The sequence below is a fragment of the Malurus melanocephalus genome, unplaced genomic scaffold (genome assembly GCF_030028575.1).
Source record: "Malurus melanocephalus ecotype Western Australia unplaced genomic scaffold, MMel_1.1 scaffold_463, whole genome shotgun sequence".
NCBI classification, from domain to species: Eukaryota; Metazoa; Chordata; class Aves; order Passeriformes; family Maluridae; genus Malurus; species Malurus melanocephalus.
The window spans coordinates 413,611-432,854 of record NW_026623695.1 but is presented as its reverse complement, the minus strand read 5'-3'; the positions used below and the strand labels follow the sequence as shown (position 1 = coordinate 432,854).

The following is a 19,244-nucleotide window of genomic DNA, read 5'->3' as shown; positions in this document are numbered from 1 at the left end:
CTGCTYAAATAGCCAAACACTGCTTTGGCTTTGTTAACTTACTGAAAAAAAATAGTATGGCTTTTACTGTTGCATGATACTGATGAAAGAAGAAAGATGCATTTAAATTGAAGTGGATTTCAGGTACTCTCAGTGCTGATATTTTAGTTAGCAGTGGRTGCTTGAAGACAAGCCATTATTGATGGGATGATAATAAATGCTCATGTGGAAATAGATCTTTGTAATTCAAAATGTTACACTTTTTTTAAAGACTACATGGGTGTCATTTATTGTATTACAATTGTTTTTTAGATCTCAAAACACATTCACTATTGAATGCTCTAGAAACTTTTCATTTCCAAATTGATTCTGCTCTTCCTCAGTACTAAAATTTTACATCACAATGGATGATTGATAAAATAATGTTTACCTGAAGTCTTGTGCCTGAGACTTGGAAGAATTTTTTTTCTCCTACTAGTTTGTTTTGCATTTTTTATAAAATTCCTTCTTCTAATCAGAAACTTTTATTGCACGTAAATTAGAACAAATGGTTTCCCATTTGGGAAATATTGGTCAGATATGTAATCTTGCTTGTGGAAGAAGTGKCACTATTCTCATCAGTCCAGTCTTGATACCTCTGATGTGTTCTTGAAGAACAATTCAGGTCTCTGCAGGCTGTGAAATAAACCAAGAAGCAAAGAAAAATCTGGCATTCCCAAATGGTTGCATGTCTGAAAAATATAATTACATATAATTCAAAACATGTGCTTTTTGACAGTTAGTGTATTGTGTTTGATATGTACCTCGCTATGTGGTTTACAGATACACTCCTCTGCAGAAAAATTGTTTATCTGTGTGATTTTGTGTTTATTTCTAGGGAACTGATCTTTCCAGGCTGGTAGAAGATTTCTTCTCCATGAAGGAAGAGGTCCTAGCCCGTGACTTTGACTTGGGATTTTCAGGGAACTCRGATGATGTTGTCATGCATGCCATCCACTTGTTGGGGAACTGTGTAAATATCACAAACACAAGCAGAAACAATGAGTTCTTCATCACTCCCTGTGTCACCATACCTGCTGTCTTTGAACTCAACTTCTACAGCAATGGAATACTTCATGTATTCATTAAAGAGGCTGTTATTGGTATGTTTTGGGGTTTATCAAGGAAAGGCTTTATTGTAACCCTTGAAGTCAAAGTATCTGCGAAAAAAACCTTATCAGTTTCTCATGTTACTTTTATATATTCTTTTCACTTCCTGTTTCAGCCCATGTTTACCTTAGCAAACAATTTTAAAGCAAACTTGTATTTTGTTTRTGGAAAGTTTCCATTATTTTTTCTCCTCATCCTTCATCTTTCTTGGAAGTATTTGAGTATTGGTCACTGCCATAGGCSAGGCACTGTCAGAGCTCTGAGCCAACATGGCAAAACCTCTGCTTTGATGAGCAGTATTTTAATGAGATTTTGTTTTGTTGGGACATTACTGGACACAAAATAGTGGTGAATTCTGTTTTTATTCCTGAATGGCCTGTGTGATGTTTGACTGCTTTTAGGCCCCRAAGTAGACCAAACAGAAGCTTGAAGTTTCCTTTGCCATAAAGCTCTTTGGAAAATTAAACTTATGTCTGTTTCTGCTSCAGCCTGCAGTCTTCATGCCATTCAGAGCAGGAGGTACAGAAATGGCACCAGTGGTGCTTCTCCCAGTTTGATCAGTCAGGAACACCTGGTCCGAAAAGCTGCCAGCTTRTGCTACTTGCTTTCTAATGAATTTACTGTATCTTTGGTAAGTAATTGTATTAATTGTTTCAAATTTTTGTTTGCTTGTTATTTTAAAATTAATGTGTGCTTTCTTCAAGTGTCACAGCCCTGATCTGTTCACTGTGAGTGCAGTGTGATGGTGGTGGGTATCAGTGGGTGTCACACACACACACACAGGGTGCCACCTGCTGCTCCAGCAGGTGCTGAAGTGGGCAATGCTGGGCTGGGTCTGCAGCATTTCTGCTGTGCTGGCTTTGTGCCTTTCCTGAGAAAGAAAGCTGCTCTCTCAGCTTCCCACTACTCGAGGTGGGCTTCTTAAAGCCATCTGAAAGATTTAATGTCGCTCATTAGATCATCACAGCTAGATATGCCTTGTGCCCAATYTATTTCTTTCACCTGCAAAACCACAAATCTTTGGGAGTACCCAGCTTCTGTGAGGTTTGCATAGGTCTTTGAAATTACATTGGGAAGGAAGGCTCTATGTACTAATGGAATACTTACTTACACTTCCTCATTTGCATAGGAGTGCAGTGCTCWTGTTGTGCCACACCCAGTACTTAATGGCCATTTTAAACATGGCCTGACTTCAGTTTTTGTTGTGTTACAAAACACCGAGGAGAACTGATGTTATGTCATTTTTCAGACACTGCAGACTTACAATTTTGAGTGCTACCTGTTATTTTTTCTTATGTGTAAAACTTACTTAGAATTCTAGAGATYCTTGAATTAGTTCTTAAATTTGTACTCATATTTGACTTGTGTATTTTTACTGAAGCATAGGCCAAAGTTAGTATTTTTGTCTGGGCTGTATTGTTAGCTAACATGGTGAAGCTCTTTTGTAGTATTATCCTGCTTTCAGAATTAATAATTGWTTTTTTTTAACTAAGAAAATATTTCCTAAATTATTATGAATAATGTAAAAGAGGTTGGTTTTTTAAATTCAGTTTCAAAACACATAGGAGAATTTCTTGAAAATGTAGTTTCCTTTATATTYCAAACAGATCAATGTTATGAGTTTCAATAATTTTAATTTTATGATGATTTTATTCCAGAATTGTTAGCAAACTAAAATTTGGTTASAGGCTATCAAAAAGGGAGAATATTTAATGTGGCTTTCTACCAGAGGTAAAGCATTTCGGAAAAATCTTGGATATGTTTTAAATACACTATTTCACTGTAATTTTTTTAATGTCTGCCAGGATAAACACAAGAGTGGTGCATTGGGATTAGGCTGATAAAGGTTTAACAACTTGCATAAAAGGAATAATAGTGCTATATCTAAAACATTCATACTGAGCAGGGAATGATGTTGCTATAATGGGTGTGATGGGTGTGATTTTTTTCATTGCATTCCTTTTATGTTGTGCAGCCTTGCCAGGTGATCTATCAAGTTTGCCATGAATCTGTGGAAAGGCTGATCCAGTATGGCATTCTTCTGGTGGCCGAGGTAAAGTCACAGAGMTATTGTAGGAGTAGTGTACTGTACTATAGGTAGTTAATGCTCCTTAGTTGTGAGACTTGTTCTAAATTTATGTTGTTACTGAAAGCTTGTAACATCGTGCCCAGGACTGAGAGTGTTTCATTGCTCTGTTTATAAGCATCAGACAGCTGGGTACACTCATCCTCTGATGCTTCATGACCCTGTGTGTAATTTCATTGTACCAATAACGCTGCTAAGGAAGACACATATTTTTGTWCTGTCTTGAAAATTAGGATTTATTTTATTATTGGAGCCCTTTTAAATGTRGCATAGCTACATGGATTTTTACTTTCTACTCTACAAGGGTCAGGAGTCCAGACCTTTTGTCATTATTTAATTCCCTTGCATTGATCTCAGAATTCCTGTAAAACTCCCCTGCCTGTAGTTTCAGGGCTGCAGGGAAGTCACCGTGTGGTTTGGCAAACCTCAGTTTGCCGAATGTGCACAGTGAAGAGAAAACCTGAGGAGYAGAGGCAGCTGATTAAGCACATTTTTGCTTCATAATCTTTTTGTGCACAGTAAAAAAACCTTGGCACCCAGGAGGAAGCAAGAAAATATTATCTTTCACGAAATGTCTCTTTCTCCTTTTCTCAGTGCTGCCTATAATTGAGTCTCCCCTGCTTCCATTAAGTATTGGTTAATAAATGCACTGATTAAGTCAGATGAGATTATAAAATAAACMCATTGCTTGCCTGGATTTGGACTTTTTACCTATTTGCCACCTTGTCTTTGAAATTTAAGCAGGATGATCAGGAGGATGTTAGCCCCAGTCTTAGTGAACAGCAGTGGAATAAAAAGCTCCCTGARCCATTGTCTTGGAGAAGTGACGAGGAAGATGAAGACAGTGATTTTGGAGAGGAACAGAGAGATTGCTACCTGAAGGTAATACTTTCCTAAGGCTAATGACATTGAATCCTCTTGTGAGAAATATAAACTATTTGCTTATTCAGGACAGGTAATGATAACTTTTTGGGGGGCATTGTTGGGTTGCAGCATTAGTCTGCAGTATTTTTGTACACTCAGTACAATMCCTTCATCTCCTGAGGAAAACAGCTAAAGAAACATCAAACAATATTATAGGGAAGTGAAGGTAATGGCTAGAGGAATGAAAACTGATAAAGATTCAAGTATCTTGATTCTATTCTTTACTGAGTGCATGAAGTCCAAAAGGGGCACATCCAGCTGGTATTTGTATTTGGCCTATATTTCACTTCATAGATTGCTTATATTGACTTTAGATATATTGCTAGTTTTCCCAGAGCTGACACAAACACTCTGTAGGATATCTTGTTAACACTTGAAAACTTGTCTCCATCTCTGTGAATGTATAGCAGTCCTTCTATTGGCTGCAGAACAGCAATGATATCTTTAATTTTATCTTGGAAAAATAGTAATACCCTGGAGGAGACAAAAATAGTATTGGTCTGTGATGTGCAGTGCCTGCTTTGTCCCTCATGATAAGCCTCTTTTTTTGCTGTGCTCCTATATTGTGCTGTGCCCCCACACTTGTTTTTGTACAAGTTTTTGTACTTTTGTCTTTATTTTGGTTGCTGTTCTGCCATGCTCTGTCTTGCAGGTCGTTTCTGGTTTCCACTGGTCTCTCACAACCTTTTGTTGCCTTTCCTTAGGTGAGCCAGTCTCAAGAACACCAGCAGTACATCACTTTCCTGCAGAGGTTGTTGGGACCTTTACTGGAGGCATACAGCTCTGCTGTCATCTTTGTGCATAATTTCAGTGGTCCTGTTTTGGAATCTGAATATATTCAGAAGCTACACAGGCACTTAATAAGCAGGACGGAGAAGAATGTTGCTGTGTATGGTATGTTAAACTGGTTTTGGAACTGGGTTTGATTGATTCAGTCCTTTCTGCCCCAAGGTAGCCCCAATTGAGCTGCAGTTTGTTTATCTCTGTTTTTTCTTTCTTGCAGCGGAGAGTGCTACCTACAGTCATGTGAAAAATGCAGTGAAAGTCTTCAAGGAAATTGGAGTAAGTGTTTGGTGCTCAAATCTGGTGACTGTTGAGTTTAATTTTGTTAATGAGCACAGGAATCTGTTCAGTGTCAGTTTAAAATCAGTGACTGTATCTGTGGGTTTAGAGCATTTTGGTTTCCTTCAGGCTGAGGGCTCTTAAAGAGAGCACAAGCTGCAGAACAGGGCACTTCTTGCCCCTGGGAAGTCCTGTCCTGGGTTGCTGGGTGACTAGACATTTTTATTCACAACAAATGAAGTCCTGTGTTCTGCTTCGTGTCCCTATTGGACAAGATTGAAAAGCTGAAAGTATGTTCTGTGCTCAGTAACAGCTAAATTTAATTTTGAAGTCTAAAATCTTAAAAAAAAATTWGTTATTGAATTTTGGCTTAGCATGATTGATGCTCCAGAAGAACCATCCTTACACACCTTCAGGGTCCACCATAAAGGTTACAGGTTTTCTTTAAGATAAACATTCAATTTTGTATTCTTCCACTAGTCTTTTAAATTTTAAATCACCGGTCTGGATTTTGCAGGTGAAGTGTTTAATCAATGGCATGACTTCCTGAATGCCAGATAAGATCTAGCATTATAATTTTGAAGTACTGACATTTAGTCAAAATGTTACTAGATATGGGTTTTGAAGTCTTCGTCTTTAAATTCTGATGTATTATGTAATCCAACAATGGTGGCCTAGTAAAGGTGTCTTCCTGCAGACTCCTAACATCTGTGAAGAAAACACATATTGAATCCATCATTATCCAGCAGCAGGATAAACTAGAATGAAAAGTGGAGCTAGATAATGTCTGCTGAGAATCTGTTAAAACGTAACATCTGAATTCTTGTTTTTAAAGTGCTTACACTTTCAGTTGGATGCCTTTGATTGTTTGTTTTATCCCTCACTGTTAAGATTTGGTTTATCATACACTGTACTTATTTCTCAATTTCTTTTCTTCCATAACCYTTGAAGGGCTTCAACACTGAGTGAATTCTAATGGTACCTAAAGGCATTGCCATTTAAGTCAAGAAAGAAWAAGTCTTATAAAGAGGGAAACCTTAGTATAGACCATAACATTTCAATCTCAGAWGAAAGGAGATTGCTTTAACATGGTGATAGTTACATGTGTTCATGCTGTGCTTTAGGTTTTCAAGCAGACYAAGCAAAGCAAAGACATCATTTTGGAACTCAGCACTACGTTCCTACCTCAGCGCAACAGACAGAAACTACTGGAATTCGTCATGAGCTTCATGGTGTTATAGACCACACACAGCACCTTTGTCCAGGGACACAAGGACAGCTTTTGAGACTGTGGCAAARCCTGGGGACATTTGCTAATCCTTCAAAGTGTAAGGTGCCACTGTCTGGGTAAGGCCTTCTCTGACTTGAACTACTGGAAGACAAGTGCCTTCTTACGTGTGCATTTATGGGTTTCTTACAGTCCCAGTCCTGTTGTAATACAGCGATACTCAGATGACACTTTGGATACAAGTAATTAAACAGGTTGCAAAAAATGAGGTAAATTATTAGGATTAGACTTTAAAAAGAGTGAAGTTTTATCAGTGTTACATTTTAAATATACTTTTAAATACTGTAACAGATGCACAACTACACATATTGGTGTTCTGTAGCTAACCTTGAGATCTTGAGTTTAGTGGCAACACAGCTTATGGCTTAACCAAGTAACTCTCATTCCAGTTCAGTTTTATTRTTTTAAATAAATRRTTTTAAAATTTTGTTTAGGCAGGCTAWATACTTCATGGATAAAGCCATAGTTTTTCATAAATGTTAACATAAATGCCAAAATTCTAATGAGAATTACAGGTACATACATCTGAGAATAACAATCATGTAGCAGGTGATTGTGAGAAATGTCAGCAGGCACACCTTGCACTATTAAAACTGTGTAGTGCAGTGGTAAATTGCACTAATCACTGCTGTCCAGAAGAATGTGAGAGTAGTGTTCTTGTTATCATTATGGCATCTGTCATTCAACCAGATGGAAGTCAGGAGACATTTGCCTGAATGTGAATATCTTGTAAARTCTTAGATTATTATTTAATTGAAAAAAAAACCTATTAAATTTGGGTGGYTTTTTTTYKTGGTTTTTTGTCTGTTTGTTTTTTTAATTCATAGGATGTCAGATATTAAGTGGTGTGAACACTTGATTTGGTGRAATAAGTTTTAATTTTACCCCTAAAAATTTCAGCAATAACTTCTTGCAATTCTTTGGAAGTAAGTGTTCATATTGTTTTCTGTTGCTGAGCAAACCTAAATTGGCATCAAGTAGTACCTCTGCAAACACAGAAATATAAACAGTATACTTTTGACTGTGATCTAACTGACTTACAAAAAAAATTAATTCATAGGCAAAACTGAATGATTAATAAATTCTGTCCTATGAAACAGGACTCTGGTCTTGCAATTTGATCCTTTTGCATGGAGGACTTGCACTGTAGATTTCATCTTCTCTTCATGTGAGAGCAGATTGGATTGCAACCTGTAGTCCTGTATAGCTGAAGCAATAACTTGGTGGTATGTGAAGCTGGTTTGCTTGTGAAATGTGTTTTCCCTCCTTTATGCCTTCTAGATGAGGGAAATTAAACATTTCTATTGCTGCATTGCTTTGCTTAATTCTCAAGGCCTTGTAAGCAGAAAATCCCCGAAACTTCATCATGTAATCTCTGTTGCTTAACCCAAACATGGAAAAGCATACTTGAATYCCAGCACTTGCACTGTTATGCCAGCACAAAACTGATGCACACAATTAGAGTTTGTGGCCAAGGAGCTTGCATTCGTACTGCACATTTGTCAACAAGAATRTTTCTGTAAATTTTTTTATTAAATGCTATTAATCTTTGAAACCTGCAGTTTATAGTTTATTAGCATTATACTGTTAGCACTGTGAGATGCATGTGTTCTGTCACTAAACCAGGTGCTCTACAACACTTAAAGAATTTCTGAACCAAAGCTACATTAATATGGATAAACACTGACCCTAGAGTCACTTGTGTTCTTGTGTCCTTCTGCTGTGTCAGTAGGRCAGTGACTACATCACACATAATTTGTTTTGTGAAGGCTACCAGCTGTTTAGAAAACAGTTTCATCTCATACTCACTGATGTGCACTGTTCATTCACCTGATGAATTCTCCATACAACGTTTGTTGCTGATGGCTTCCATTTAATATAAAAAAAAGTCTAGGTGCTTCTGAATAACGAGCTCTCATAGTTTACTGCACTTCAGTAAATCTGAAGTGTACTAACAGCAAAGATTGTACATAAAAAAAWTTTAAAAAATGAAGCAATATGAAGCAAACAAAACTTGAGTCATTTTATTAAGAATGTTTTGCCAACGGCAGTATTGGTTACCGTAAAACCCAGGAGTGCCGTGGTCACTGGAGTGTTYTGGCTAGGTGTTGCAACTAAAGTAATTTATGGCTTACATTAAAAAAAATTTAAAAACAAATCTGGGTAACATAAATCAATGAGTGAGTAATAATGCATGTGAATACWCATTAATGAATAATTATATATGCAGGGGGAGGGTGCAACTCTAAAACTGTTTCGGTTTTGTATGAAACAAAAAACCTGCATGTGAGAGATTGGTAAAATGAATCATATGCCACTGGAAGCCTTTGCATTCTGCAGCAAGTGTGTATGTATACATGTATATATGCTAGTGTGTATGTTCTGACACACAACATCTATGCTTTTCCCTGAGATTAAAGCACAGAATGTAAAATTATCAGGCTGTAACRGTCGAAAAATCTAAAACCAACACTTGCACTGTATTTACACCTTCAGTGTCTTCTGATTTTATTAACTTCTCATGTTTCGTTTGCTGTTAGAGTTCCAGGTTGTGTTGATTTCAGTAAAGTTAACCAGTAGTGGAGAAAGGACTGGCCCTGAATTACCACAACTGTATTTTAAGACTTTATAAAAACTTAYATGAGTCTCGTCATTCTTATGAGCATAATACTCAGGTGTGCAAATCTTTCTGGGCCAGGGTCTTTCATGCTACAAAAAACTCAACTTCCCCATGCTCATCCCATAGATCTCCCATTTTTAGAGTGATGGAAATGTAGAATTCCACTCCCCATGCAGCCRCAGCAAGCTGTGTCCTCACTGACTGTAGGCTCGGCAGGGTATGGACTTTGTACTCACACTGACATGTCAGGGGCAAACCTGCCTGCTCCTGGCAGCACCATCTCTGGTCAGGAGGCACAGACACACATTGCATTGAACTGCCTGCCTGCTCCTCAGAGAAATGCCCCAAGCACCTCGTGGGAGAAGGTTGAGCTGGGAGGTGATGTAAGATGCTGTTGTGTTTCTGTACTAATGAGCCGGAACTGCTGACTGGAGAATGTTACTGTGTTTTACCTGTTATGTGTAATGTGTGTCTGTTGTAGAAGCACAGAGAGGTGTACTGGAGTCATTTTAATAAATTAAACTGTTTGCTAATATGACATTTAACAAGTTCTTCTAGTGTTCTTTTGATTTTTTTTTTTGTTGCTGTGTTTTTTTTTAATGGTTTCCTAAGATAATTCATTCAATTACTTTCTCCCATTGCAGGTAGTTTCTGAAATTAAACCACAAAATCTTTCATTGTAAATGTATCTCTACTGGTGTATATRCTGGAGCAGAGACACTTTTAAAGCAGATTGAGGTGACATCTCAACTCCTGAGCCACTGTTTTATTGTGAGGTTGAGTTGCCATTTTGATTCTTTCTTTCCCCATCCCCACAAGGCTCTTGTTCATGCAGYTCTTTCAGAGTTCCTCTCTCCTCATGGGAGTGTGTGTGATTCAGGAGTCTGGGATGGCTCTGATCCCTTCYTACGGTCATTTCAGGCAGACCTGGAGTGCAATAAACACCTGTCAGCAATTGTGACAGCATCTGGCAAATGWGAATTAATTGGAATGGGGCTTTAATGTAATAAAACCTGCATAGRCGATCATTAACTAAATTGAGAAGGAGGGATGCTGCTTCACTCTTCAGGAAAAAAAAGTTATAATCAGCTGATTCTATAAGAGGCCTCTAGCAATGTTCACATGCAAGCAAGGCTCAATTAATTGACAACTCAAGGCTGAAGCAGGAAACTTAGAATTCAATTATTGTCAATAGCTTGAATTAAACCCAATTCTTGTTGGTGATGACCTTATATGTTATTTCTGTAAATGTCTTCCTATTTCTCAGYCTTTTGAAATCCCAGATGTCAGATAAAGCACTTATCTCTAGTTTTTGYTTAATTCAGTTTTTCTATAATAAACGCTTGCCAGGCTTGTTTAGAAGGGTCATTGCTTTGAGCTCTCTGCTTTGCTCTCTTATGGTACACTGTGTTTTCAGTAGCCCTGTGTTTTCAAGGTAAGATCCACATTGATCTGARTTGCTGCTTGAAACATTTTCAGTCTTTATTTATAGATGTTCCTTGTGGTTTGCWGTGCTGGGCAAGAATTATTGTCCTTATTTATTCTCCTGTAAGCTGGCYAGCCTGTTAATGTAATTATCCAGAAGGTATTATCATAGTTGATGCTATCCTTAGAATAAGGAACTTTCTGTCTTTTCTGAAGAAACATGTAGGAAATGTTCATCACTGTGTGTTGTGCCAGAATTCAAGCCTGAGAGACCATGAACTCCAAAAATATTTTCAGATTTCATCTGTCATAAAGCACTGGCAGTTACAGAAAMAAAAGCTATTTAATTAATTACTGTGTAACTATTAGTTATACAAATATGTRTGTATGTAATTATGCAGTGCAAAATTTCAGTTAAAGACAGTAGCATAATTGCTATGAGTAATTTGCATTAAAAGGTTCTCCAGCATAGTAATGATAGTGGTTGTCAAACTGATGGTATTTCCAATGTCTTGGTCTTAAACATTTTCCAGAGCAACAGTCCCTGACAGGTGAGGAAACCCAGATATGGAGATCAGATGCTGTAAATTAGGCTCAAAAATTCACTGAACCCATGCATGGCCTTAGACTCATGTCCCTTCTGAGGCTGTTTTCTACTCTCATTAGGAAGTAATTTGAGGAAAATCGCATGTGTTCCACAAGTATCCAGTGGAAATTTTCCTCTCCTTGRAACAAGAGGCACAGTAAGAATGAAACAATTGTGGAGTGGAAGGGTTGCTATTAGGACTGGACATGATTCTACATCTGTTCTGAGTCCTGTCTGTTCAGTATCTTCATTAGTGACCTGGGCAGTGGAAGAGAGTTTGCTCTTCACATTTGTGGGTAACTAGATTAGGGAGAGCCGGGTGTGGTGGAGGTCATCATGACCCCATGGTACTGATATGCTTTGGAAATATCCAAAGGCAAAAAGAAGAAAGCAATTCCAACCAGGGACGTACAGTGTATTACATCTGAGAGAAGATCAACTGATGTACAGGCACAGGAGAGCAAATAAATCAGCTGTGTAGCAATTCTTTTGGAGAAAACTCCAATTTAATGGCAGACCACAAGCAGAACATGACTCAGAAGGGTCCTGCTGCTATGGGAAGGGCAGGTGGTGTGTAATGATGGAAGGGGGGAAAAAGGCTTCCCCTCAGCCCCCTTTATGGAGAAGAGAAGAATCTGGGTAATTCCCTGGCTCTGCGAGTACCCAGACTGGACAAAAGTAGTGATTTTAGTCATCAGTTGCAATGAAAAGAACCAAGAGTAGATAATGTGCAATTATTTTACTGTGAGCAAGGAGAAATGCTGAGATGGATGGGCTAGGAGGGCTGATGTTCTCTTTTTCTGAGAAGCATTGGGTTCCTGTCCCTGTTGGTTGGACCACACTGGGACCTTGCTGTGCTAGGGAACAACAGACAGGTGAAGCTCTGCCTTCCTGGTCTGGGCATCTTTCCTGAGCAAAGTAGAAATGGRTTTGTACAGAAACAGCTTTGGCTGGTGGTCTGGCTGATTCTTTTTCAGATCAGGAGCAGCTGAAGCATAAATCATACTTCTTGTTCCTGTAATCATTCAATTCCTGTTATATTTTTCCTGTAATCATTCAGGAATAAAAAATATGAGGGCTTTATTAAGGTTGTTTTCTCAACATGTTTGCTTAGTGTCTCTGCTGGTCAAAAACCAGATGGAGTACCAGCAGGGAGCAGGAAAGGACTGGGGAAGAAATCAGACATCACAGTGGCTCTGCATTGTTTCATCGTGTTGTGTAAGCATTTTCATRGAGAGAGGTGTAGGAGTCTCCTACCTCTGCCAGTGATAAAATCCCTGGTGACTGGRAAAGGGGTGAGGAATCCTGCCCCTGGCATTTTCATCTTCTAGAGTGTTCCTGGAAGATAACAATAATAAATTACAAATTAACCGAGTAATCTGTTAACRGTTTACAGTTTAACTCTGGCCCTGCTTAGGAAATACTGAAAGCCAAGTGGTATCTCCTGAGCTTTGGGTTTAGTGCTGGCCTGACTATTGCATTATCTCAGGAGTTCAGGCTCCAGTGATTGTATCTACATGAAGAAACAACATTTATAAATGCCAGAGAACTGGCAGTGGCACTACTTTAGTGCATTCTCTTTGGGAGAGTTTCCAGGATCCCCCAAAATTACTGAAGGAGCCTCTTTCAGGGAGCTCTGTGCTGTGTGAAGGCTGCTGGGTCACTGGTGCCTGGGATGGCCTGTTAACTGCTCGCTGTGGTGTGTCTGTAAAACCAGTGTCACACCTTTGATTTGGTGTCCCTCTCCAGAGGAGGCTCAGGAAGGRCTGAGGGATTGGTTTTCTTCCCCAGCTGAACATTTTGCATATCTGTGGAAAGTTTCAGKTGCTCACCTTACGGCCATGTTAATGTATGTGGTTTTTAAATTTAGCTGAAGCYTAATTTTAGCCAAGGTGTTCAGCTCTTTTTAAATCAGACTTCCTCTTGTCTCTGCAGGATGGAGAAGGCCAATTAAACTCCTACCTGTCGGAAGGCAGTAAAAGCCTTTTTCTGTGTTGATATTTCCCCTTCATTTAACTAAATTATCATAGTTCAGCACCTTTGCCTGCAAATCTCTCCCGCTGGCTGGCTGGTCATTTACAGCCTCCAGTTTCCTTAGTTTATCCTTACAAAAATGTCTTTTAATCCCCCAAAAGAAATCTTTGCATGAAATAAAATGAATGTTCCCTTTTCTGTGAGATGAGGAAGTATAGACATGTTTGGTATTTACATTTTTGTGTTAGTTAGATATAATGTGAATTAATTCTARTACTGGGCTTTAAAACTCCTGCATTCTTCCCTAGAAACTTCAATTTCTGTCCCTTTTACCCCAAAATGTTTCTTTTTGTCCAAGAGTCTAGGAAAAATGGTTTAGGTATTAGGAGAATTCCATCCCTTTACCAGCTGTAATCATTAACCCACRCTGTAGTTTACAGAAGTCTGAAGCAAAGAAGCACAGAAATATTAGAAGCTGGTATTTCTGGATACACTCCAGAGATGGGAGAGCAGAGCAGGGCAGGAGGTTGTGTGTGGTTTTTTTTGTCTTTTAATTGGTTTATATGAAGTTATCCCTTTGTCAATGCAGAAGGCAGTAAAAATGAAAAATGTTGGAATCAGTGGCACACGTAGTTAATTTTCTAAACTAAGTAAATTAAGTACAAATTGGTTATTAATATTTCAAAGCAAAATGCTAGATAAGGAATTGGAGCAGCTTGTCTATCATTTTCAACCATTAAAAGATTAGTCTGAGCACGGCAGTCCAAGGCTCCCTGATCTCTTATTAAATCCTCTCCTCTTGATTTATTAAAGAATCAGATCTAAATGACRCAGCAGGGCTGAGATGCTGCTGCTGCAGTAGCCTGGTGTGTTGTGCCCTGCTGCAGACTCAGCAGAAGCTGGAATGTGGGTTTGTGCAGGAAATTTTGCATGCAGGACCTCCTGGAAATAACTGGCACAGGGACACYCCTGGTCCAGCTAGCTCAGGGTGATTTTCTTCTTCAACTACAGCCTCTTTCTTCAGTTCCCTCTGTTGTTGCTGTGTGGCTACAATAATGTTCTCTGTCCAGCCTGGTACACTGATTTCTTTCTCACACAAGGGATTAACCTGGAGTCTGGCTGCTCTTTGCTGTGTAAACAGCATGAGGGGTTCTGTTTAAATTGTCTGCTTTAGCACTCAGGCCGTACTTGCACGGTGTGTCTCAGATTTATCACAGTTGCAGTGAAAATGAAATAAAATCAGACTTTCCAAAGCAGATGTGTAGTTGCCACCTCTGTCCATGGGCAGAAAAATTCCTGATGGCTGTAAAACAGGAGATTAAGGACTTTGGACGCAGCACTTTAAACTCTTTAGAGGATTTTTGTCGTTTTGCTCGTGGCAGAGCAGAAATGAGCCCAGCTCCATCCCCAGCGTGTCCAGCAGATGGTGGTGGAGCTCCATCTTCAGCTGCGATTCCTGCTGAGGGACCGGGCACCACCATCCCCAAAACTCAGCCCCYGGACTGTCCCGTAGAAACAAAACATCATTTCCTTGGCAGCCAGGTGCCGTATTTGCTACACACAGAAGGCATTTCATTTGGCAGAATGAAAGGTCTTTCATTTGGAGTTGGTTTTATCTGTTGTTGTGATTGATTTTCGTAATTGCAAGAGTCAGGCTGTGTTTGGCACCTGACACAAACACCACCTTGAAAAACTGCATGGGGTTTACTTGGCTTCGGGTGAAAATGTGCCTCAGGAGAGAAGCTCTTCACTCATCTTCCTCCTGCACTCTCTKKTCCAGAMWGGCATTTTACAGAAACRAMGCCMTCACTCCAAGACCAGGTCTGAGCRCAGCCCAAGTTTGGAAGTGTCCCARGTGCAAGGCAGARTTCKGAGTTGAAGATCCACATCAAACACAGCCCCTGCCCCCTGCAAACCAATGCCCCTCTGTACCTGTGGGAGGTGGAGACCTGGATCTTCTGGAAGGAGGGTGGAAAGGAGAGGGACTGGCAGGGCTGCCAGCATAGCCTGTGCTCCTTTAGACACAAACCTTCCCCTGATGCTGCAGGGCAGCTCTGAGACTTTGTCTGAGTAYGGGTACAAGGTGTTATCACAGTGTCACATCATCTTCATAAATATTCTGCAAAGCATTACAAGCACTAATTTAATTTTAAAATATTCTGCAGGCTTTTCCTTGTGAAGATAACCTTCTTGATCTCAAGTATCCCAGAAAGRAGTCATTAAAACACCAGTGAGCATGCTAATTCATCAGCACACAGGGTTTTTTTTACTCAAAAGACCTCCTGATGGCACCTCTAGTGGAGAGCAGGTTTGAACCTGCCCTCACTAAAAACTGAGGACTCCCCTGAGTTTAAGAAGTCCTTCAGGGTAGGGGGACAGTGCAGTTCTCTGCTGCACAGCTCACGGGTGTGGGGCTGGACAGAGAGGTGGCTCTGTTGGGCATCTTTGTTCGGTGTCCAGGTAGCTTTGTGCATCTCAGGAGGTGTCACTCATGTGAGTGTCTTGACAAGAGTGTTGATGCCAACAAACCCTGCTGTCTGCCCTTCCCTCTCCCTCCTCAGTCCCCCCCAAAGCTGTGTCCCCTGTTTCCAGGCAGCTGGATTGAGGCTCTGCTGGGAGCACAGCTGACTGAAACCCTGCACCTTCACCCCTTCCATCCCTTTTTCTTATGGATTATTTTTCAGGCACATCAAAGTCCCAGCCCAGCTCCACTKGTCACTGTCAGCATCTTCCTGGACCACTGACACGCTGGAGCTGGCCCCAGGGAAGGAAAGGGAAGGCAAGATGGGCCCACATGTGCCCCCCACTTCAATCAGAGTTGGGGAGCTTGGTCCTGGGGATGCCTTGACTTGATACGGAGCTGGGACGAGATGATTGGAATGTCTGCAGGAAGCARCTGCAGGCACTGCATGCTAACAAATAAATCAACTTCCACCTTTCTGTCTTGGAGGCAGCTCATGCCACCCCTTGGTGACATCAGGTGGCATTGGGGACAGAGAGCCACACCCCAAGGAGCCCTGAGGAACCCCAGGAAACCCTTCCTGAGGAGTTGGAGGATGTCAGCACAGGCAGATTGCCTCAGGTTGAATTATGCCATGTGCCATTAAATCATCCTACAGAAACAAATTCATCGCCTTGACGATTTCCCTTTTCTGGCACGGCTGAGTGGAGATGCAAACACACACAACTCACTCTCTGTAATTTTCCTCTGCATGGGAGATGCGACCTGAAAGACAAACACACGTTTCCCTGTGGGCTGGGATGTTTGTGTGGCTGGTGCTTGTGTTTGCCAGCTGTAACACATCCCTTCCAGTGCAGTGCCTTGGCTGCTGTCACTGTGATCCCTCTGCATCCCTGCTACTGCCCTGCAGCAGGCTGGGGCTCTTTCCACTCTGCCTCAGTTAAACAGGGTTTTATTTCTCTGCTGGCACCAAGAGCTGTTTGCAAGTGAGGCAAAGGCAGAAGTTTGACATCATGGAGAGGCCTCGAGAGCCTCAGTCTGGTCTGATCCGTTCGTGGCTGTGCTTGGCAATTTTAAGAAATGAGGTTCTTCAGACAGCTGGGGTGTCTGTCTTCTTTTCCAGACAATTTTCAGCCGGTTTGCACAGGGCAGGGTGATTGCAGATGCTCTGACCAGCTCTCCTGTGGTCACGACCACTCAGTTCAGTCACCTTCAGCCATGGTTTGGCCACGCTGCCCACGCTGTCCTGCCCCTCAACACTCCCAAATCAGCTCTGCTGATCCACCCTGTGCCTGTGGCAGACGTCACGGGGCTGTGGGGGCATGGCTGATGAGCTGGTGCTTAGGGGAGACAGGACAYGGATTCACAGGAAACAACATTTCACTGGTTCTGCTGTTCGTGGCCTGCCATCCTTTACAAGTATAAATAGGTTATTCACTCCTTTTAAAATTCCCTCTGTTACTGAMTTCTGGGCATTGACTGTTTCCACACAACCCATAGGGGACACAATTGCTGCTGGAAAATGAGGGGGAAAAATGAGTCTTTAATTTGACCTGCAACATCAGAGAATTTGAAAAATTGTGAGTGTTTTTATAGAGCTTTTATATCATCACCCTTTTCAACTGAGCATCCTGAATGCTTTATAAATATTAATTAAGTCTCATGTGGCTCCTGTGAATTACGTAAAGACAGAATTGCCTCATCCATCAGCAGAGAGGATTCAGAAACTGCTTAACAATTTGAGACACCATTAAATGACACCAATTCAATGAATAAGAACATAACACCCGCATGAAACTTCTGGGCAGGAGCAAAAATGGGCTATATTTTCCCACCCATAGTGTTGGGCTATGAAAGGCTACAGGAAACTTCTCTTCCTCCTGTTCTCTTCTTCTGTCTCTCCTCCTGCKTTGTGGGAAAACCTTGTATCAGTAGGTAAACCATATCTAGGATTAGGGTTTTGTTCAGAAAGGAAGCAACACACAGGGAAAGTGCTGATAAAATCCTCACCCTCTCTCCCACTCCGAGAARGTTATTGATGGCTGACACCAGGAATTGCTGGAAGAGAAGGCTGGTGCAGAGGGATGGGGATGCCTGGGTAATGCAGGAGTTAAGGGAACTCCATGTGGAGCTGGGAGCAGGATGGTGAAGCCAGGACTGATGTGTAAAAAACCTCCTTGGACAGCAGAACAGAGTGGTTTAAAGGACTGTCAACACAGTGATAGCAGTGTGTAGGGGGTGTTGCTTCTTTGGGAAAGAATTTCAAGATTATTCCCAGCCAGAGTCACAGAGGCTCACCCAAAGAGATGAGCTAAAAGCAAACTGCAGATCAATTACATACCACGTGTTAGATAAAACACTTGCCAAAGGCAGCTGAAGAATTTGGGTTTGGACTCCAGGTAATTAAAAACTTAACTCATAGCAGAGTCTGGCATTTAATGAATTTAGAGAAGCATCCAATGTTTAYTCAAATTTGTCATATTTTACTGCAATTATTCTCACTTTCAAATGCCTGAGAAAGGTACTGGATTAATTGTTTYCTCAGCAGAACTTCTCCAGCTGTGTCTTCTAAAGCCACTCTGGATAAATGGCTTCTCAGAGGGCTACAACAGACCTGGATAAAAGCAAAGTACAGAGTGAAAAATTGTGTTAAAAACTTCAGGGATTTTTAAAATTTTTTTGGTAGTATGCCAGATACACCAAGGCAATCTTGAAATGTTCTAAAATTTCAGTGACTGCAGAGGCAACAGACACAGGCTGCAACAAGGGAAATTCCTATCAGCTATCGGGGGGGAAAAAACAGTGAAATCCTGCAGCAAGGGCACAGCAAGGCTGTGGATCTGTGCCTGTGGAGGGGTCAAACACCAGACTGGACAAGGTCTGAGCAGCCTGTCCTAAGCTGGACCTGTGCCAAGGCAGGGAGGGTGGTGCTGGACCATCCAACTTCCAAGGGTCCCTCTCAACCCCAATGATTCCATTATTCTGCTTCTGTTGAGAACTGGAGCAGATCTGTGGAATCTCKGTTTTTTTAGTTCTCCAGGCATCCTTAGACAAATTAACAGATGCAGGGAGCCTTTGAAACACTTATATTTGTGTTACTGTGAGAATTATGATCACTGTAAGGTCATGATTGGTCTGCTTGTTTAAAAATGTAGAAGTGAAACCCATTTTCTTATTGTATTTCCTTTCTTCACCGCATATRAATTCACCCCTGCTGAGTTTTAATTTACTGTGAATTTTCTGGATTTGCTCCCTGCAGAACTTCTTTTGAAGGGCCCTTGTAAAGAATTGTGTGGACTTTGAATGRAAATGAGAAGTAATTCAAAGCATAGATCTGTTAATCCTGAGAGCCTGAGCACTATTTCTTCATGCACATCAGTAAAATATGCAAAGTTACAGCCATCACTTACAGCATGGCTGCMATGAATCTGTTATTGGCTCATGCAAGGCACAATACATGAAGACTGATGAAGGGGGAAGGAGGTGAAAGTGAATTTTTTTTTATTTAAATGGTCGCAGTTCAATCAATTTTCAGCACGATAACCCAATCACGATTGTCTCTGCAAAACAAGAGGATTGAYATGACTTCAGTGTATTTCATTTTACAGCAGTTGTTTTCCTACACATCATATTTGTAAAGGGAWATTAATAAAACTTGACTAAGGAAGTGAAAATTAAGTTAATTATTAG

At 40.7% G+C, this 19,244-nt stretch overlaps 1 protein-coding gene across 4 annotated transcripts in view; it reads left to right on the top strand.

Annotated features, from left to right (window-relative positions):
* The window catches only part of GPAM (glycerol-3-phosphate acyltransferase, mitochondrial), a 38,972-nt gene extending 31,650 nt beyond the window's left edge, over positions 1–7,322 (top strand). For 3 of the 4 annotated variants that reach the window (XM_057380605.1, XM_057380604.1, XM_057380603.1), the window contains exons 16-22: positions 857–1,121; positions 1,617–1,759; positions 3,104–3,181; positions 3,956–4,096; positions 4,843–5,032; positions 5,142–5,200; positions 6,325–7,322. In XM_057380605.1, the coding sequence (XP_057236588.1) occupies positions 857–1,121; positions 1,617–1,759; positions 3,104–3,181; positions 3,956–4,096; positions 4,843–5,032; positions 5,142–5,200; positions 6,325–6,441 (993 nt within the window). In that variant the 3' untranslated portion in view covers positions 6,442–7,322. The remainder of the gene's footprint in view (positions 1–856; positions 1,122–1,616; positions 1,760–3,103; positions 3,182–3,955; positions 4,097–4,842; positions 5,033–5,141; positions 5,201–6,324) is intronic. The other variant, XM_057380602.1, reaches the window with a different exon arrangement.
* The last annotated feature ends 11,922 nt before the right edge of the window (positions 7,323–19,244 follow it).